At 38.4% G+C, this 22,237-nt stretch overlaps 2 protein-coding genes across 2 annotated transcripts; both read left to right on the top strand.

Annotated features, from left to right (window-relative positions):
- Positions 1-1,166: 1,166 nt before the first annotated feature.
- Positions 1,167-15,406, top strand: LOC124414627 (neuropeptide CCHamide-2). The gene is made up of 3 exons (XM_046895668.1): positions 1,167-1,426; positions 14,889-15,172; positions 15,262-15,406. Exons 1-3 carry the CDS (start codon positions 1,330-1,332, stop codon positions 15,307-15,309), a joined length of 429 nt encoding a protein of 142 aa, XP_046751624.1. The 5' UTR covers positions 1,167-1,329; the 3' UTR covers positions 15,310-15,406.
- Positions 15,407-18,457: 3,051 nt separating this feature from the next.
- LOC124406520 (UDP-glycosyltransferase UGT5-like) lies at positions 18,458-20,616 on the top strand. The gene is made up of 5 exons (XM_046881960.1): positions 18,458-18,988; positions 19,196-19,566; positions 19,656-19,878; positions 19,965-20,184; positions 20,270-20,616. Exons 1-5 carry the CDS (start codon positions 18,514-18,516, stop codon positions 20,565-20,567), a joined length of 1,587 nt encoding a protein of 528 aa, XP_046737916.1. The 5' UTR covers positions 18,458-18,513; the 3' UTR covers positions 20,568-20,616.
- The last annotated feature ends 1,621 nt before the right edge of the window (positions 20,617-22,237 follow it).

Below are 22,237 nucleotides of genomic sequence, written 5' to 3' on the forward strand. Positions count from 1 at the left end.
TACCCACCTTTTGAATGATCTAGTAGTCATCACAGATAAAAGACACGTAAGACTTCTTATGTTACAAAATGAAGAAGATTGTTGCGTCAACCGACATTATTGTGAAAACAGTCTTGTTTCAGACTTTAAACCGAAAACATGTATCGCTAAATAAAAGTCTTTTTGTTAGCTTTATTTTTGCCGTGCATTTGAGTCCGTTCCTTTTGCTTACGAGCCTACATTTATTTCGTAACTTTTACGAAAGTTACATATTATGTTTAAATCAACCCCTGGGAGTGGGGTTGAAATTCTGAATTTGAAAAGTTCCGTAAGCGCGAAATTCCCAATTTTTTGGTAGCGGGAACTTAAAGTGAAGAAATAAAACTTTACCAAAACGACAAAGTATCAAATGGTCGGAAAACCGACGCTCAAATTTTTGAGAAGACAAAATGCCGAAAGGACGTAACTACAGAAAATCAAAGGTTCGAAAGTGCGAATATGACAAAAATTGAAAAATCTCAAACATCAAAATTCCGAATGATCGAAGATTTCCCATATTTTTACGATCAAAATCCTGGTCATTCTGATTTTCGTTTTTTCTGATATTTTACACCCACTCATAAACTTGAGTAAACTACGCTGCGTGAGTGTATTTTAATTTTCAGAATTCAGCTCCATCGAAACTTTATTTTTCGTCATTTTGCTTCGTCGGAGTTATCGACGAGTCGAAACTTCGTTGTTCCATAAAAGTTTGATTTCTCTACTTCAAAACTTTCGCTACGAAATAATTCAAAATTAGGTGCTTTCGAAAGGTTTCCAATTCGGAACTTCAACTCCACCCCCTTATACATTCAGTATAATAAATGCGTTACCAAGTCAGCTTTTTTAGCTCACGGTAAAACATATTCGCGGCACAAAAACCGGTTGCAAAAAATAAAAAACACATCAAGTTTCGCTCGATCCATTCACCCTCAACGTGACAAAAGTTGACTCGATTTTCGAGCCGGCATCGATCACGTGCAGCGTCTGTGTCTTCGGTCAGCAGCGGCCAATCGTCACCCCCCCATCTTTTCGGGAACCACCCTGCCCACCTGTACCCAGCATCCCCCTTCGCCTGATGGCCGCGGGGCACCAGATGCGCGCTTCGTTCCGCCCCTGTAAAAGAGCGAGCGCGCGGCGGTGAGCTCATTCATTTCCAACCACCTGCTCGCCGAAGAAGCACCCTGAGTATCGAAGCTGGTAGCTACTACGAGTCGCAGCCCCGAAGAGAACGACGAGCATCTCACAATCAGTGCAACTTTTCACCGACCTCCCCTAACCGTAAGCCGATTCGCGCTTCCCTGAAGAACCATGAAGACGTCGATCCTCTCAACGGCTTCCTCTCGACCCTTCGTCGGCCTCCTTATACTTTTCGTTTTATGCTTCGCCATTGAAGTCTCCGCCAAAAGTGAGTCGAAATTTATTTCTATACTACAATTATTAGCAATATTTTTTCTCACTTTCCATTTTTTTTTTTTTCAAGTCATGAATTCGTTATACTTTGTGCAGATGACGTTCTTTTTTTTCTTTTCGTATTTTTTTTCTTAACTATAGGTATTATATTTTAGTCGAGGAAATTTGTTATTCACTCGATTTTTACTTCACGCATTGTTGAAAATTCTTGTCGACGATTTGTGTAATTTGTAATACAAGTTTATTGTACAGACTTGCATGTGTAAATTTTATTCGAGCATTCTTTCTAGAAATTTACATAAATTTGCACTCTGATTAAAAAAATTTTCATTAATGCGTGTTCAACGGATTTGACTTAAATCAAAAAAATTGCGGGTCTTGTTTTTTTTTTTTACCGGAACGCATGTGAGATTTATCGCGATAAGTAGTCGAAATTTTTAATAGCGTATAGAATTTTTTTTTTCGCCACTTGATTTAAGTATCGATACCGTTTTATTAAAAATTTCATTCCAGTGTTGCATGCGAATTTTTTTTCTTCGGTTACGTTGTGTTAAAAGGGGTGGTAAGTATCACATTTTCCCGCTTCATTTTCAAGTTCACTTTGAACAGCTGCTATTGCATATATGCGGGAAAAGTTTGCTAATAATCAACGATTAAATACGACTCAAAGGTGCTGAATTCATTTCTTTGTTGCGTTTTGAAATTTGAAAAATGATATACAATTGTTCAACTTTTCGCTCATTCTATTCGTTTTTGTACACTCTTTGCTGGATAACTTCAGAACCGTTTCATTCGAACAAAACCCTGTTTTGTTTTTTTGTTTTTTCTTTTTTAATTTCACGATGTGAAAAGTGCAAGCTCGTCGATAATTCTGTTAGCTGCTCAAAGTGTCATAAGTTTAACAATTTGTAAAAATAGATGTGAATTTTTAAAACTATTATTTTATACTTGAATTTTTAAAATGAATTTCATACGCGTAAGCTTAAGTCAGGCTACAAGTCTAAACCTATTTTATATCCTTCCACCACGAAAGATTTTTTTAGCGTGAGTTGTTTCCGCCCGCGCTTCGGTTAAACTTGAGTTTAAAAGTCTTTGAGCGATCACTCGCGTATCGTACTTCATTCCGCATAAAACGATCATCTTTTTCTACTACATATGATATATAAATGTATCATGTATTCAAGTATCACGTAAAGTATATGATAATGGCTCATGAATTTTGAAAAGTTGCGAAAAGTTTGACGATTCAAAATGTTTACAAAATCGCAGGTGTAGTATGTATAGATATATTGACACACGATAAGCCAGCAACTCGTTGTTTCATGGCATCGATAAAATGCACTTTTTCTTCTTTTTCTTTTATTCTTCTCATCTTTATTTCAAGCGACGTTCGCGGTTCCTTGATACCGAGTTTCGCTTCTTCGCTAATGATAATTGGCTCGAGAGAAAGAAAAGGACACTCTTGATTTGATTTTGCGAGTCTTGAATTAGCCCGGGCAATCCCGTGGATTGATTTTTATCTAGATATTATTGGACGAAGCAGTTTACTCCCGTCTTTGTTTTACTCTGTTGACCTGCAGCTTCCAACCTCACGTCTCAAGACGGGTGAATTTTTCATTTTCTTTCAAACGGTATATAATTCCGTAGCTTTTTGCGAGATTGTGTGTGTCTATATATACATATTTCTTTTTTCTCTTCTCTCTTTGTCTCATAAACCCTCGCTTTTCTTAATTATCTTAATAACCTTTGCACTGTATAATATACGATTACATATATACATGCGTATGTACGTCATGGAAGTCTACAGACTTACTAAATAAACGTTTAAGCAAGTAGGAAAAAGCGGACGCGCACGTGGCACCGAAATTCAAATCAACCCAAGGACTTACTTTTTTATCTCTCTCTCTCTCTCTCTCTCTCTCTCTATCTCTCTCTCTACGTATCTCGATACCAATCCCACGCGGGATGATAAAAGTTTCCAAGTTATTGTGCGTACAACTTGTATAATGTAAACAGGATGGAAAATAATCTCAGAGAAACAAATGATAAATATCTGATCTGTTATGCATGTTTATGAAAATATTGCGCAGGTGAAAAAAAAAAAAAAAAACAACAAACAAAAAACATCGCACAACCAATTAAAAATTTACATTTATCCGATAGGGATAGGTATACGAAATGCCACGAACTAATCTGTGGAATATAAATCGGTCAAGGCACGGATGCAATTTAATTAAGACCAGCTAATATTGTAACTATTGCAAAGATGTTATCGGTTAGATTGGAACGCCCAAAACGATAATAATTCGTCTGCTATCTCATTTTAATTGTATGTTTACCTACGCATATCAATTCGCTTGCACTTGACATATCGGTCAGCGGCAGATACCGCAAATTACGACCTGCAGCGTGGCATATATATATATATATATATATATATATATATATATATATCTGTATATACATATATATATGTATAAACACATTTAAATAGGAGATTCCAATTTCGCGTACAACGTATGCATGCGCAAAGAAATTTACAAATTGGGTCTGTAGCTTGAAACGGATTTGAATTTTTATCAGTGTTGATTACTTCACGAATGGTTAGGTGAAAGAAATAAATAAAAATCACGGATTGTAAGACGTTGTCGTAACTGCCCGTTAAAATATGTAAGCGAATCTCCAGCCTATAACTCTTTTCACTTGGGAGGAATGCGTAATTTTAATTAAAACGAAACAGGAACAAAAGAAAAAAAGAAAAAAAAAAAAAGAAAAAGGAAACGCAGGTGAAACCAGCGGTGATATCTCGCCGAGAATATTGAATTTTCAATTCTGGAATCCTTCTCAGGTTACATCTAACTTACCCCTCGAATAATTGACAGTATATATAAGCCGTGCAGTTGTAGGAGTTTATAGAGGATATTTTAATTCATGTAGTTTGCTTTACGAATTAAAATAATAAATCAGGAACAAATAATCAGGTCATGTATCATTTTTAGCAAACTTGTAGATTAATTCGTTTTTAGCGACAATTATCCCCACTTTCCCCTGAATTTTATGGAAAATAAGCTTCACCAATTATGATAGACGAAAAGAAGAGGAATTTCTTTAACATTCCGGAAAGTTGTTTGAGCTGAAAATATCGTTTGTGTTTATTCTTTCTTTCCTCAGTGCCAAAGTTTGCGTAAAATTCTTTTTGCACTTTGCCGAGCGTACAAAAGTTCGGTTATTCATCGTTCATACACAGCTGTCAGCAAGCACTTGAAGCGACTTGAATTTGCGGAATTTGCTTTGAACGCATTCGGCTATTGTTGCCTGAAATGGCTGTACAAAATTACATCACGACTTCGCCATAAGCTTTCAGCGAAAACCGTTTAACTCGGCAGAAAACCCTCACGTTCGCATATTTTGTCGGTAACGAATTTACTTGCGTATACATATAATACTGCATTTGTTCCTCCCACTTCTTCCTTCACGTCCTTTCTGATCAACTTGTTATAAAGATTTTCTGCTTTTATTCTTCTATACGTAACAAATCAACGATCACCTAATCCGGGAATTATAGATGATAATTTCTCCGTCGTTCGAGATGAAATTTCGAGAAATTCGACTCGACCTGTTTACATTAAAATAACGAAGGACGACACTCTTCGCCTTTTAATTTTAACTTTTTTTAAGGGCTCAAATGAGTTTAAGAAAATTCTGAAAGCCCTTCTGCCGGCAGTGTGGGTGTATCATTATTATTATTACTCTCATGTGTGTGATTTTGGCAAAACAGTTTACAACATTCACCCTCGTGTCATATTTGCGCCTTCACTATCACGTACCTACTCGGCGATAAATTTGATTTTAGTGCCTGCTCAGGATCCCCGAGATGTTCGAACGGAGAGAAATACACGGTCTACCGTTCGCAATTCTAATGCCCTAATCGACCGGAGAAGTATAAATTATAATCAAACCGAAATACTCGCGATACGCGATATTCCAAAGCCTTTCACGGCCCACCACCACAGCTGCTTTTTTTTATTAATGTATAATATTTTCAAGGTTTCGCGAGGAACCGGACGCAGGATATTGCTGACACGTTCGATATTGTCATTACTCAACTTTCCAAAAGAATCCTGAATCGGATCGAAGATTAAAGAGTATACAACATACCGATATATCGTTGTGTTACGAATTATTGATCAAGAATTCGTAAAATTACATGAAATATCCTCTGACAAAGTTTTTTTCCGTAGACTTTATTAAGAGGCGACAAGTTTTGTGGAGAGAATTTTTATCCGCCTATTTGAGGAATTTAAGTTAATTCAGTATAATAATTTATACGGTGGAAAAACTTTGACACGTTTGCGAAGGGATTTGACAAGGTGTTGATAAAATCATCGTCTACTCGCAATAAATTTTAAATATTATCTATCGCGTCCCGCATAATTTCGAATCATAATACTTGTGAAAAGAATTTCATTTTTTCGTCTCTATGCAGTTTCGTGTCATATAAGTATGCAAATCGATGCCGAACCGTATGTATGTTGTTCTTTTTTTTTTTTCTTCTTCTTCTTTTCTTTCTTTTTGTTTGTTATTAAAATATGGGGAGAGGCTTACATAGCGAAATGGAATAAAGATAAGGAAATAAAAAATTTCGATTGAGCGGTAACCCGGGTTCTTTACATGTAGAGTAGGTATCTCGTTTCCTTTGCCTTGAAAAAAAAAAAAAAAAAAATAACAGGGAAACCTTGGGACGAACGGTGTTTCATAAATTTGAAAAATTCCTCTGGAGAGTGCTCAAAAATAGCGTCACGTCTCCGAGTCAGTTCGTCGAATTTTGTGCATTTTATTCAAACCTGAAAACGTACCTACAGTCACTGAAAAAGTATAAAACTTATAAATTATAACCGAAGTACAATTTGCAAGTTGTGAAAATGTATGTGCTAAAGTTTGTAAAGTTGAAAAGTATAACGGGTGAACGGTAAACTCACCGTGGGAAATTACTGCGCGTCAACAGATGTCCGCAGTGTAATGAAACCGCAAGTTTTCAGCACAGATTCGCACACTCAGATAAATGTATGCATACTTGCAGCTGCGTGCAGCTATTTCCGCGGTTGCAAATACACAAACGTGGTATGTAAATTTGAAAATGCACGTGTTACTCTGTGTCTATATATATGTGTGCTTGTGGAAAGCTCTTAACGCCAGAACAGAAACTTGTTGCTTGTGACGAAAGCCCGATAACATTCGCTGCTGCTGTTGCTGTTGCTGTAGCTTGTGGACAAACGAACTCAATTTGTTTTACTCGGAATAATAATAATAATATTCAGTGACCGTGTTTATGTATACAGTACTTAAACACACTATATTTGTAGTATTGATTTTATACTCTGTTGTATGTATACTAATCATTTTCATTCGTGCGATGGAATTTTATAACTTGAGTATAATTTAACGAAATGAAAGAAAGTAGAAGAAAAAATAAATAAAAACTTCACACACGTGTTACATTATATCTATAATACCTATATTGTAGTACAAAGTTTTGTTGTTTAATGTCCCCCCTCGTCTGTTCATGGGAAAAAAAAAATTCAAATTATCGATTGAAAGAACCAAAGCCAATCGGAATAATCCTGTAAATTTTGGTAGAAAATGGTGCCCAGATTGCGGGTGAAACTATCGTGCCCTGGAGTGGGTGATAATGATAAGCCGAGATTCAGAGCTCTATTCAAATCAATGCTTTGCCCGAGGGTTTCAGATGCTGGCTTATTGTTAGAGGGGTTGGGTAAGAAATCGTTTGCCCTCTAGTTTCCTCCCCCCGTCCCTTCCTTCCTGCCTTATTATTCTCCCGTTTCTCCCTCCTATCTAAGCAAATATTTGACACTCTATTTTAACCGGCATCCCGACTGTAACAAAAAGGATAAAAAAAAAACAAAAAACAAAGAGCGACGAACGTAAGAAGGGTGAAATTTTTTTCCATACATATAATACAGGAATAAAAAATCCCAAAATAAGGGTAAATTTGGGGTTTGCGGTACGTATGCACGCATAAATGACCCGATTTATACAATATATCTACGTATCTTTATAACCGGGAAAATCCCCGCCCCTCCCGCCTTCCACCCTTTCGCGGACGAGGTTACAAAAAGAGTTTGCAACCCTAACGACGAGGATAAGCCGCGATGGATGAAGTTCGCGGTGCCTGAATTGCTCCCGGATTTACGGCTACAACCCGATTCCGTATTCCGCATTTCGTTCACGTAATTTCGCACACGCTGACTGCTGCAGCGCAACACTCGTCACCCCCCTACACACCCCATACCCTCGTTACACCATTTACGAAACCCGCGTCGACCTCCGTCCATGAGTCTCACTGGGATCACGACAATAATTTTCACCCTCTTGAGATTCGGGACGCGGAAAAGCGGCCGCCCTGCATGCTCTCTATACTCGATGAACTGACCGACGTGTACGATCTACACTGTCGCGATTTTGACACTTGTTGTTATCTCGCGACCACAGAATTTAACCCCCCAGAGACGAGAATTCGGTGTCCGGTTGGCACGTTGCCAATACCGTAGCTTTGAGCCATTTGATATACCTGCCGAAGTTTCTACACCGTTCGAAAGCCGGTTAAAGTGGTTTAATTTTTCCTTTTATGCGGTCACTCTTTATTGAAACTCTGGTGTATAATTATATTAGTTATATATATAGGGAGAATATCGGTTATTATCAAGTCAAGCGAACTTTTCTCGGTTTCATGAAACACGTGTTGCAAAGTCGGATTATCGTGACGTAGGGAATATCGGTATTCGGATTCGCACGGATCTATACCGTGTCTTATATCGTAGGTATAAGGTGTTACTCGAATTTGATCGAATTTCTTGATGCAGGTGTCGAGGGAAATGTTGACTGAGATTTCGACGACGCGGTGCGACGCGACGTGAGAATTGGACGAATAAATTTCCGGGTGATTGACGAAGGGTTGGCGTGTATAATTCCGTATGGTGAATGAGAAAAAAAAGAAAAATGACAGGACTTTGACGGTCGCTTGTTTGGAGAAAAAATTTTCTTTTTGAAATCCACGTGTCTTTTCGTGCCATATTTCTTCCCCTCTGCAACGCGAATCTTGCAGAGTTGCGGGGGTTGAAAAAAAAACGAGAAATCGGTGTGCGTTGAACGGAAATATTATAATATACGGCATGGAATAATTAGCGATTCGTTTCATGCTCTTGGCCGTTGAAGAAACTCGTAATTTCCACCTTTTCGATTTTCACTTCTTCATACCGTGTTCCGCCAACTTTCCTGCACGTCATTTTCATTATTTCTGAACCACCTCCCTCTACGCTCTGGAAACCTCCCGTATTCTTAAAACAAAGTAAAAATGCGCGCTTCAGTGAGTGAGAAGAAAATTAGCAAAAATGAAGAAAATTTGCTTATATATACATTCGTAGTTGGTCACGGAAAATGGGCGGGGTAACAAAGGGTGGCATTGAAGCGAACATTTTTTAAGAGATTCGTCTCTTTTTTCTTTTCTTTTCTATTCTTTTATCACTTTGAAAACTTTATTTCTTATCAACAAAAATTCTTTATTTCCACGTAAAGTCATACAAGCGACGATCAACGACCTCGTGGTTGTTTTTATTTTGCTTTTTGATTTATTTTGGAATAATTCACTGATCAAATTATCGACGCTTTGAGTCCGGCGCGAGCTCTTTTACACAATGATCGACACGCGTCACAACATATTCGAAGATCAAGTCGATTCGGAGCTGCTTCGGCTCGTCCCTGTGCAGAGAATTAGTCCGATCGTCCGTGTGATTATCGCCCCCCTTATCGACCCCCGGGATAGCCAATCTCATCCTCGAGGGTTGATCGATCGGGCAAACACCTGCTGCCATCGCCGCTCGTCCAGAAGTCGATGTTTGACACTGCGTTATGCTTACTTTGCCGTAATTGCCGAGGAGCAGAAGGCACTGAGATCGAGTTTGTAACAGAGACGCGCATTTCCTCAACATTAAATCAAATTTACCTACCCGAGCTGTTAATTTGCTAAATATAATTAACAATGACTAACTTTTCGATCGATATTATTATGCAATCGCGGGGAATCCCCGTCGATTCGTTAAGCAACAAACTATTTTCAAAAATTAATGAATTGCTCAGTATATCTAGATGCAGGTGAATTTTTTCTCTTCTTTTCACTACTAACAATAAGAAGGAATTATTATTATTATGCTTGCGTCGAATGGAAGAATTTTCTTTTATACACGAGAAGCTTCGTTCAATGTTTCGAGTTAATTAAGACACGGAGCTCCCGACTTTTATTTATTTATTGCGCAAAATTGAATATTTGTAAATATGTATAAAGGGAATCTGAGCGGCCGTTGTTGTCAGCTCACCCTGTTAATTATTCATATGTATATACCTACCTGCACAAGGTATATACCTACCTATCTCAGAGAAATAATTTTCGAAGATACGGCCGGTATATTATTATTAAACCTTGTTGAAGAATTAAAACGCCCCGGGGATCGCAGCCGATTAGCCGTGTTAAACGCTTTCAACGGCTAACAATAAGTTAGGGCGACTTCTTGGCTTCGTTCAAAATTCGAATCCTTGTGATGATTAACTTATACCTACTCGTTTCGCTGTAATCGAATCATTTATGCAAGTTAATCAGCCATGCAACTAGCAATCAGAGGTGAAAAATAGTTCGACATTTGTTCTGTCGGGGCGGGATTGAATTTCCGAAAGCACCTAATTCCGAATTATTTTCAAAGGAATCAAAATTTCACGAAACAACAATTTTGAATGGTCCGAAACCCGACGCTCAAAGTTCCGAAAGTTCAAGAATGAGATAATTAAAAATTTGAAACATCGAATTTGAAACATCTTTCTTTAGTTTAGATTTTACATATTTTCACCTCCATTGAATAAACCAGACTGCGTGAGTATATTCAAATTTCACGAATTTTTCTCTATCGTAACTTTTCTCTCTCTCATACCGCAGGTGCACTCGTAAGGCAACAAAAGCGTTACACAATTCTACTTTATCGCGTATTTACGATTCGACACGGTGCTACAAGCTGCCAAGAAATCCACAGCAGGACTTGTAAATCCATTCCGTGATCCCTCGACGCGATCCTTTCTCCCAGTCAATATCCGAAAGTGCAACTGCACGTGATATCCTAGCGACTCTTCGTTATCCTCGTATAATCTTCTTAGACGAGAGTGCGACATTTCACGCTCAAATCCACCTTGGTTATTCATTAATTTATAAATATCCGCCTCTCACTGCGGTGCGTGAAACTTCTGCTGGGCAATCGGTCATCAATATTCACGGTATCAAGTTTCCACCAGTATAATTTCATCAGTCGTGCAAATCCGGAGCCGCGGTTGGTTCGCACCCTTTCTGCATAGCTCGTTGTTGACAGGGGACAAATTGACCCAACTTCCGCCCGGTTCATCCCTGAGAATTGACTTTCGGCCAAGAGACACAACGTGTTTGAAATTTTCCCAAACATTAGTCGTCATCCCCCGACATTATCTGCTGGAAATTTTTTCCCTTGTATATCCATCGATCGGCTTACCCTTGATAATCACCCTCCGGGGGGCGATTAATCGCACAATAGGAACGACGTCCGCTAATCGATATGCGGTAATACAATTATTCGATGTTTTGACTCGGGACAATTTCAGGCTACGAGTTTTGCGATGAAATCATGCAAGTCGCGCTTGGTACGAAAATTATTTTTCCACCCCTCACCCCCTCGATGCAACATGCCTCGATGTCATTTTATTCTTTCGCGTAATTGGAGATTACAAATAATTGAAAGACTGTCTTACTTAGCTACGGCTGTAAAATCCGGGTGAAATTAGTTATTTCTTTCTCACCCCCCGCGAGGGTGATTGTGAACGTGCGACGTCGATCGGCACGTTTCAATAACCGTTCTCGTCTATCTCGGGTATCGATGTTTTTTTTATTTCGAAATGCAGCCGCAATTGGCTTTTCCTTTTTCTCACTCCTCTTGTCAACCGCAAGTACCCTGATATCGGAAAATAGTAGACGGCCGCATTGTTCTCATACGTTTCTCGGGATCTTGTCACGACAGCGTCAAAGGAGTTCGAAAGTATCGCTTTTCGTAAATCCATTCTTCTCGATACGCTTGTTACTTCTAGATCGGAACCGGAGTGGCGTTTATTTCATTATTGAAGGGTTTTCCGCAAGCTGCGATGAACAGCTGCTCGTAGGTTTTGTCTCCGAAGTCTGATTTCTTGCACTCTGGAATCGTCGCGGTCGAAATTCTCGGATTCATTGACATCGTTGCTTTATGATCAACCGGGGAGGGGGCGAAGGGTTAAGCGAAACTTTCACCTCTGCAGTATCAACGAATATCCTTGACCTATAATCAATATATTTCCGTTCTCGCGAATGAGGAACGAGAGGGAGGCTCGACCAGGGTCGTCGAATAAGGAAATTGATTCCATAAATGTCGGAATTAATGTCTTCGGTTCGCTTCTAATGTGCTTTATTCTCATGTTGTATAGGTATATACGTATATATGTATACATATTAGGGTGGCGCAAAAAAACAGACTATTTTTTTTTTGAGTCTCGTGTGACAAAATGTTAGTCTTTGACGTTTTAAGAGCCCACTCTAAAGGACAGCTCAAAAAAAAAAAATTTTTAAGAGGTCGCTCCAAATTTTTTTAAACGTCAAAAATCGTCGAAAAATTAAATTAAAAAAATTATATTTTCAGTATTTTGTTTGATTTTTAATTCATGTCGCGGTGTATTGTTATCGATTCTTTCTTACTAAATTGAAGAAAAAAAATTTATGAAATTTTAATATGAATATTAAAAGGTCGCTCGAAAAGATCTAAAGAAATGCAGCAAAAAATTGAAAAAAAATTATGAGCGGCCTTTCAAAATTTAAATTTGAACTGAAATTTTCGGAAACTCATTTTTTTTTTCTCCATGAAATTATACCGTCACGAGAAAAAAAACTAAAAAAAAAAAAAATCGATTTTTGACGATTTCTGACGTTTTAAAAAATGTGAAGCGACTTCTTAAAATTTTTTTTTTAAACTGCCCTTTGGAGTGGGCTCTTAAAACATGAAAAACTAACATTTTGTCACACAAGACTCAGAAAAAAAAAAATAGTCGGTTTATTTGCGCCACTCTAATACACATATGCATATGTTAATGTTTGCGTTCACGACTCCCCCCTTCTGTGGCTCGGAAAGCCACGCGTGGTATCTGCGGGGTTTCACGTCGTCGATAGTTTAGTTTCAGTCTATATAATATTGCAGATTTTAACGTTGTAAATGTCGGTGATATTACGCGGTAAAGGAAAGCAGAGTACGTGTAATGGGAGAATCTCGAATTCATAGGGGGGAGAAAAAGAAGAAGAATGACGAGGAGGGGAAGAGGGAACGAGTTTAATTCACTTACACACACCGATATCGTCTCTCAGAATCGCGGGCGGCATATGCAAATACCTCATGGCATATATAAGGGGAAGCCGTGGCGTGTTTTTTATGCGAGTTAAACCCTTTTCACCTTTTTTCCATTAAATTTTCCCTTGCAAATATTCGTGGGTTAATATAATTCTCGACCCCATGCAGGAAGAGTTGAACAAAAGGCAGGGCGTTTGATTAATATAACGATATTATTTCAACAAGCTTATTTCAAAGATCTTTCTCTTCGGTTATATATTTATTTATACACGTATGTGTATGTGTATGCATATAGGAAGAAAAATTTACACTGTGTTACTGATAAACGAATTCTCTTAATTTTTTTTTTTTCTTTCTCTCCGCGTCGTTACTCTCTCTATTACCCACTTCTTTCAAGATTCTCGTTTTATTCAACATGGAAACGAAGTTTTTCCGCCGGATGCGGAGTTTTATTACCAACGTCGTCCATTGGACGTAAAAAACATGCAAAGAAGAAGAAGAAGAAAAAAAAAATAAGCAGGAAATGTCGCCACTTCACTGGTAACAGTGTGATTAAAACATGTGCCGAGCGAAGGGTGTATTCCATTTTATCGTTAATTGGTTTCAAAATCAAACTATATAATTGCGATATATGTATTTACATTTAAAAAGCTTACGCATTCATATTTTCATCCAGGATAAATCTAAATGTTATATAATATATACTTATATGCGTGTTTGTTAATTGATGCAATTATGACGTACGACATACAAGATATACCGATTCTGCGTGTAAAGCAACGCGAAGTGAGTTGAGAATATACGTTGTTAATTTGGCAAATGAGAGGCAAGGGTTGTGCAATTATCGTTGCGTAAGAGAGGGGTGATTAGGGGCTTGAAAAAGTTTCGTTTTGCGTAGAAATTCCCTCACCTGACAATTTTCACCCTAGAAATTTATTCAATCATTCATTTATTCATTCGCCTGTCATTTTCCCTCACTTGCTTTACGCACGTTACTCACATCCACGTTACGTATATTCAAATCAAATGATTTTCGCAAAATGCTTCATGATTCGCGTAATTACACGCGATGAAACAATAATACCGTACGTTTTCAATATCGCGAAGCTCGTTGTTCGGGGGCAATTTGTCGGAACGGCTCGGTGAATGGAAAATAAACAGAACACCGCTTACGATCCCCGGCAGAAATGTTTCTATGGAAATTTAGGTATCGGCATCTTGGAACAAAGCTTCTAACGAACCAGCTCCACGGTTCACGACGTTCCATTTTCCTCATCGGGCGCTTTGAAAAACCCTAATTCGGCCCATTTTGTCAATTCAGGTGTGCCGTTTATTTGGACGCCGCGTTATCGTGTTCGTTTAATTTACTCTGAGAATATCTACGCGGCGGCGTCGGTAGACTTTTGTACAAAGCTTAAAACGGAAACGGGCGTCATTGTGCTTGACGTTTAATTAGTACACGTGTAATGGTTACTTAGCATGTATTGACCATCATTATCATCATTTAACGGTCACGTGCATCTCGCCAGTCCGTAATTAATATTAATTAAGATTCTACATTCTGTTCCACGCTACAACCGATTATACTATACATATATTGTAGGTAATTAAACAGTAGCAACTGCTGTTAAAGTTGCGATGGATAAAGCAGCGGATCGAGTACACCGGCATTATTAACGACATTCAAATCTGCACTGTCCACAATACAATCCAGGAACTTATTACGACCGAATAACGTCGGTGATCTGTCGTAACGAGGTGGTATCATGACGTACTCAACGAGCACATATCGTCGTTGAATTGAATAATTAAATCCATACTACCGTTCACATAACAAGACACAAACACACACGCGCTTCGGTGCTTCGAAATGATTAAATAATTTCTCATTTTCACTAATTCTACACTATCGCGTGGTAAAATTAATAAGAGTATCGATTCTCGAACCTTGACTAAAATCTAAAAAAAATTTTGCGATTCCTCGGATCGTCTTGATCCTTGCTTCAGGAGGCTGCTCAGCTTTCGGTCACTCCTGCTTCGGAGGACACGGGAAGAGGTCGGGACCCTCCGACCGCATCGAAGACGGTCTTCAGGAAGTCGTCGATGATTCGGGTCTGAACCAGGAAGGCCATCAGGAATACGAGAGCCTGAGAGGAGGTGGGGAAATCCTCTTAGCCGACGCTGGTCAGGTTTACCAGGATCGTCCGATGCCCCGTTTCCAGCCTCCGCAGGTCCTCAGCCTGCAGGAGCAGCGTCCTCGCTATAATCTATCCCCGTTCATCAGGCAATGGGTGGGTTGCCGTGGACTTTCGTCACTTTTTTTTCATCCCTGATTCTTACTCATCGCACGTATTGATTGATCGATTTATTCATCCCGCAGCTGGCCTCTTACCGCAATGGAAACTCCGCTGACTACGAGGCGAAGTAGGATTCGAGATATCCGAATACCAACCACGTCGTTTACAGCGTTGCGACTATTTACGGATAACACGACAAGGAATATATAGTGATGGTACTACTGATAATGAAGTAACTTAAAAATTCCCGCTCATGATAATATTCGTCTTTAATTGTTACACAATCCTGAAAACTTTATTATACAGTTATAACCTAGTATTCAACCTGTATGCTCGATTGGGCCAGAGAATTGATTTGGTGTTAATTAGCTGAAAGTTTACCGGTTAAAATGGTTCATTGAAACAGGCTGCCCCAATCGGTTATCCTGTTAAAATCACACGTCGACTATTTTAACAAGTCTAGGCTGGTTGAACCTGCAGTTGAATTGTCCAGCACTGTTATATTCAATATCAAATATTCTCTGTACTGATTCGCTAATTAACATGCCAATCTTTTGGTTTTCAATCAATCCTCACGCGGTTGCATTATTTCGGAGGGAAATGGGAGCTAATTATTATAGATACAGAGGCTGGCGGCTTTTCCATGACCAGCCGAATATAACGCATCGGCAATTCAATACCAACGGTGTGCAAAATCAGAGCACACTTGTCTTGCCAATTTTTGGCAATTCGGCAAGTCAATTTTCCGTTTTACACCTGACAGTGAAATTCCTGATCAATTTACCAAATTGTTAATACCTCGAATCCGGTCACAATGAGTCACGAAATATTTTTTACCGCGGCTTATCAAAGTAATATTATGTACGTCTTTTACGTGCTCTTGGACTATATTTACCATCTTCAAAGGAATGTTATGAGAAAATTACTGAAATAATGTTGTATAAGCAATGTTGTGTAAGATATGCATGTATAACTTATATGGTACGCATTGTGTACATACATATCTTGATTGGATATAGGATTAATGTTGAAGAAGAAAATTACTATTAACAACAACAACAACAAAAACTACATCAACAATAATAATAATATAATAATAATAATGATAATATTAATGATGATAATAATAATCTCAATGGCGATGACGGTGATGGAAGAATAAAGAGAAAAAAATAGAAAAAAAAAAAGAAAATAATAAATGATAATATTTATAAAATGCAATTCATTTGCATGTATATTTTATTCCTCGGATCGTTACTGTGCAATAATGAGTATCAGTGTAATTCGCGATATGTATTGAAAGTTACGTGCAGGAAGGTGAAAAAAAAGAAAAAAGAAAAAGAAAGCAAAACAAAATGAATATTATACAGTGTCAAATATGTCAGTTAGAGGTACGTACGAGGCTTATTTGAAGTGAAATAAAAATTCAAAGCATATTGCAATTGCATTGTTTCATACAAGTTTGGATCATTTCCCAGTGATGATGTAACATCGAGAAGTTATTGCGATGAATTTTAGTAATCAGTGAAACGTCTGGTAATGTAGCAAAAGATAAGTTTACGTTAATTAAGTCTCGACCTCGTGATAAAATAAATGAAATGATATTTACTCAGATTTAAGAAATTACGCTTATTTCTACAGTGTCATTCTCGAAATCAGTGAGCGTTGTTTATAATATATATATATACGTCCCATTTGCGTTAGGCGATGCGAGGCACGAGCGGATTTTATATGACCAATGTTATCACGTGTCGTGTAAATGGAACGAGAACCTTCTCAAGTTAGGTATATAGACTCGCGGAAGTCATGCAGTAATTTGCCATGTTTGCAATTAACGGTAATAAATTTATCAAAGTCTCATATGAGGAATGAAACTGCTTTATTATACAATAAATAGTGTTTACAAAAAAGCACCCGATTCGGCGTAGGATCTGCCATTTATCTTCTTTAAGGGATTAGTCTACTTGGTACGCTTGAAAAAACAAAACACTATTTTTAAGAATTTTTATCTAACCAGAAAATGGTTGGGCTTAAATAGACTCCCGAAGTACATTCATTTTTAACATTTCCTGTACATCATAATTACAGGTAACCGCAACGCCTCCAAAAATAGACAGATGAGTTACGTTATCTATATCTCTGGAACGAATCATCTCAAATAAAAAAATTTAGTGGCGTTAGATTGAGTGTAATAGTGGGTTCGCTCCGAACTACATTCATTTCAAAATTTTCATTTTTATTATATTTTTTATAGCAAAAGCACCAAAAAGATGCCCTTTTTTTTTCTACACAAAGTCCGTCTTTTTTTTGTAAATTATGTTCCAAAATTATTAATTGTAGTTCGGAGCAAACCCAGTATTATACTGAATCTAACGCTACTAATTTTCTTGATTTTAAATGATTCTTTCCAGAGATATGGATAACGTAACTCATCTGTCTACTTTTGGAGGCGTTGCGGTTACCATATTATCAGAACTGGAAGAAACTGGGGAGTCGTGTACTCTTGTATCAAATTTTTTTTACAAAAAGACTCGGCACTCAGCATTACATGATTATTTATAATTATTAATTATATATGAATACGAAATTTTAGCTATTATACAAAAGCCGATATAAATATCTGGCACATTGCATTAATGACCTGATAAAATACAAGGTCCTCACTTCTGATTTGCTGACTGTAGAGGATGAATTGCATTATTTTCATACCGTCGATGAATAGTGAAATTGCATCTGGCGTGTTTCACTGAAATCTGTGTGCAGTTTATTAATGCTCTCTTCTTACTTCATTCAAATGGCGAACCTAATAAAACGGGTTTTGCGGTGTCAGCCTTCTGGTGATGAGCATCGTACATGTACAGGGTAGATACTAAAGGGGTTAACACTATACCTCAAGTGGGGGTAACTAGACGTATTGTGTAATTGTCCTGAGACACGACACGATCACGGCTTTCAAGGGGCGAGTGAGTGGAGAAAAACGTGTATTTCCGAGTCACGGATCATTCAACTAATCTCACCTCACGTGATTCACCACAGACTAGTCATACGCGCTCGTCATGGGCATGAAGCAACGTTTGAACATCTTACGGATGAGCGCTTTTTCTCGGTTATCTAAACTTCGATACAGTTAATACAGCGTCTGTCACTAATCTGCTTGTTAATTATACATGGACACATATTACGACAGATTAGCCATTTCATGCTGTCCTCTCATGGGTTCGAGACTAAAAAACGGATACCATTGGGCCGTGTAACTAGGTCACTCTCGATATAATAGTTAACTGCGAAGTTTGAGAGCACAGTAAACAGACTCGCGGAACTTGCATCGGACCAGGATGTCACGGCATTTTCTTCCAGCTACACTAATTCTGGTGGCTGGATTCTGGCACTATGGATGTGCTTCGAGGATACTTGGTATATTTCCAACACCCTCCATCAGTCATCAAGTAGTATTTCGTGGACTCACCCTAGCGTTGAGGGAACGGGGCCATGAGCTCGTTATTTTGACAACAGATCCTGTGAACAATCCAAATCTGACCAATTACAAGGAGATAGACCTGCATGCTCTCTACGATGTTTTCACCAAGGATGTGGATTGGATTGCGAGTCGAGAGAAAGAAACGTGGTCTGAAGTATTCGATACCTACATGTTGAAGTTAGAGTCAGAATGCGATGACATCCTCGGTCATCCTGAATTGAGAAAGCTGTACGCGCCGGACAGTGGCGAGAAGTTTGACTTGTTGCTGATTGAGATGCTTTTTTATCCATCTCTTATGCCTCTCGCTACGCGATTTGACGTTCCAGTCATCGGTGAGTGATATTTTTGCTAAACGAAAGCTTATTAAATTTTCATAGATCATTAGTGACTGTCTACGAATATAGTCGGCGCAAACCTCACGATACGTGAAATTGGCGTTCCAAGTTATAACATTTGTCAAGATTACTGTATTTGCAACCGCTTAACAGGGATTATAAATATACTGTGGAAATTTAAATTGTCTACAATATTCTTTGAAGGAATGGCGTCTTTGGGTCTAAGTTTCAACATCCAGTACGTGATCGGCAATCCTATTATGCCGTCTCATCCATCAAATTGGGATACAGACGACAAAGTCTTTGGTGAATTGACACTTTGGCAAAGAATGAAGAACTTCATACGTACATGGAAATATTTGTACAAATACAGGACCCGTTACCTGCCAGCGCAGCAGGCGATGGCGAGAAAATATTTTGGAAACGACATTCCTGATATCAGCGATATCGAGCGGAACGTCAGTTTGGTTTTTGTCAACCAGCAATCGCCGATTACGTACCTTAGACCAAATGTCCCGAAAATGATAGACTTCGGTGGATTTCACGTCACCAAAAAAATCAAGCCACTCTCAAAGGTACTGTTGAGATATTCCGATCACTCGATAATCTCGATGTTATTAAATCTAATAGAACGGATGCTGAATTCACACTTCTGCACACACAGGATCTTCAAAAGATTTTGGACGATTCAACGCAAGGCTTCATTTACATGAGCCTCGGATCAAATGTGAAAAGTGTGATGTTGCCTAATGAAACGCGGGAAGAATTCATCGCTGCCTTTTCGAAATTACCATACACTGTTATTTGGAAATTTGAGGATGAATTTCTTCCAAATCAACCAGACAATGTCCTTATAATGAAGTGGGCTCCACAGCAGTCCATCCTAGGTACCGACATATCAATTATGGTTGATTGATAAAGCAGGTACGGTCTGGTAGTTCAGTTTAATATCTGGATACTCGTGTTTTTTCAGCACACCCGAACCTGAAAGTTTTCATATACCAAGGAGGACTGCAAAGCACGGAGGAGGCAGTATCTCACGGCGTACCTGTAATTGGGTTTCCAGTGCTTGCCGACCAGGACGTACACGTTAGCAAACTGGCGTCTCTTGGTGTTGGTAAAAAGTTAGAAATTCTTACCGTAAAAAGAGACGAGTTGCTTGGAGCGATACACTCAGTTGTCTCTGACACAAGGTAACACATCGCCAATTGCGTAATAGTTGAAACTACTTTTGCAATTGAGTCTGTATCATAAATTTTGAACGCTCTGCATTTTCAGTTACAAGAAACGCATGTTGGACTTGCGAAATTTGCTCAAAGACAAGCCTTACGATGCGATGGAGAACGCGATTTGGTGGACAGAGCATGTGATACGTCATAAAGGAGCTCCGTATCTGCAGTCCACTACGGCCGACGAGCCGTGGTATCAGCGTCAAGATATGGACATTATTTTCATAATTTCCGCCGGATTTCTCGTAGCTTTAAGTTTTACATTAGTTGTATTCTTCAAGTTGTTGATTTGCAGTATTCGTGCCTTCAATAAGCTGCCGGCCAGCAAAAAAGACAAACTCAATTAATTTATTTTGGTAATTGTTGCTGTAGATTACGAGAAGTATTAACGTATTGTGAATATGTATGACACGTGTATAAATTATAAATTCTTTATCTTATTTTTAACCGTCAATTTGTTATTCGAAACGTAAGGCCTGGACCTCTCGATATATATGACGACACAGTGCCTCAGGTTCAACAAATCATATCTATTTTCACGCAGTTGTGTTCGCAATCAATATCACAGATCCATTTGCACGACACATCTGAACGGGATACAACCAGTACCGTGATGCCTTGCTTCACAGTCAGGCAACTTGAACGTCGACATTATACCACATGGATAACAGACAGAAACGTGATGCTTCACGTAATAATCTATCCCCCAAAAGTGTGATTATTGTGTTTATAAAATTTTTTACAAATTATAGACATATTGTTGTTACATCTGGCCTGCCAGTCACACGTATTTCCCATCTTCTCCAATCATTCGTTATCTATTACTTCTACTTGCTGACTTTCCACATTCCTTGCAGTAACCTTACAGTCTGTTCTGTCCTCCCGTTTTCATCCAGTCTCAAGCTAGCTACTCTCGAGAGCTTACGCCATTTGCCATGACTCTTACTCAGCTACTTGTGTACCCTTCCTTCTTGCATTTTTCCGACTTCTCCGACATCCGCACTTTTGTCTCCAACCGATTAACTTCTAATACATCTTTCATCAAATATACTTTAATTCCAACATTAAACGCATTCACTTTACCTATTCCAGAATCCACTTCGTTCAACCACACATTTACATTCCTCACTATTCCAATGAACCATTTATACATTCAATGATAAACATTTCTTACGTCATTGCTTACTCCGTGCTCCATTCGTCGAGTTGAGAGCAGTAACGAGATCGGATCCAAAGGATCCGAAAATAATATCTTGGGATACTTTCGATATTAAACTTATCGTAATTCTTCAATATTACTGATATTCTTCGTTCATAAAATTGAGCATAATAATTAACAAAAAGAAGAGGTTGAAGTTGTATCAACACAGTACTTAGTTATATTTATTCAACAGTAGATAATTTGGCAGCGATATAACGCAACAGTTTCATTAGTATTGTCAGCTTTGGTAATTAGTGATACGTCTAAATAAATGGCAAAATATGTCACGTTTTCACAAATCGCCTGCTGACCCCAAAATGAAACTGTGCAGATTCACGATCAGTGTTCGCTGTTTATATTTTCTATCTGCCATCAGTGAACGGCTACCTTTTGTCCTGCTTTCTTGCCTTTCTTGTCGTGGGTGAGTGATTTCTTGTCTGTAAAAACACTTCTCGATTATTACTACCTACCGAATATGAATAAAGTTGACAGAAGTCTCGTCATAATGTCGACTTTGCGAGTTAGCTCATTTGTTCGGATCACTGTTCCTATCCAAATCGTCTGTAATGTACTCTGAATGTGTACTACCTCTCGGCAAAGGTATTTTGAGATATTCTGATCACCGAATAATCTCGCTGTTGTAAGATCAAATGGAATAGATAATAGATTCTTTTTTATTCCACGCAGGAGCTGCAAAAGATTTTGGATGCTTTGAGGCAAGGTTTCGTTTAAATAAGCCTTCAGACCAATTTAAAGAATAAAACGTTGACTAATGAAACAGGAGAAGAATTCATCGCTGCCTTTTCTAAACTGCCA

Source organism: Diprion similis, chromosome 1 (assembly GCF_021155765.1).
Source record: "Diprion similis isolate iyDipSimi1 chromosome 1, iyDipSimi1.1, whole genome shotgun sequence".
Classification (NCBI taxonomy): domain Eukaryota; kingdom Metazoa; phylum Arthropoda; class Insecta; order Hymenoptera; family Diprionidae; genus Diprion; species Diprion similis.

Bases quoted from the DNA above. Each gene is read 5' to 3' on its own strand.
- LOC124414627 (XM_046895668.1), top strand. From the start codon at position 1,330: ATGAAGACGTCGATCCTCTCAACGGCTTCCTCTCGACCCTTCGTCGGC. The intron at 1,427-14,888 runs GTGAGTCGAAAT...TCCTTGCTTCAG, and splicing joins CATTGAAGTCTCCGCCAAAA to GAGGCTGCTCAGCTTTCGGT. The intron at 15,173-15,261 runs GTGGGTTGCCGT...TTCATCCCGCAG, and splicing joins CCCCGTTCATCAGGCAATGG to CTGGCCTCTTACCGCAATGG.
- LOC124406520 (XM_046881960.1), top strand. From the start codon at position 18,514: ATGTCACGGCATTTTCTTCCAGCTACACTAATTCTGGTGGCTGGATTC. The intron at 18,989-19,195 runs GTGAGTGATATT...TATTCTTTGAAG, and splicing joins ATTTGACGTTCCAGTCATCG to GAATGGCGTCTTTGGGTCTA. The intron at 20,185-20,269 runs GTAACACATCGC...CTGCATTTTCAG, and splicing joins TCAGTTGTCTCTGACACAAG to TTACAAGAAACGCATGTTGG.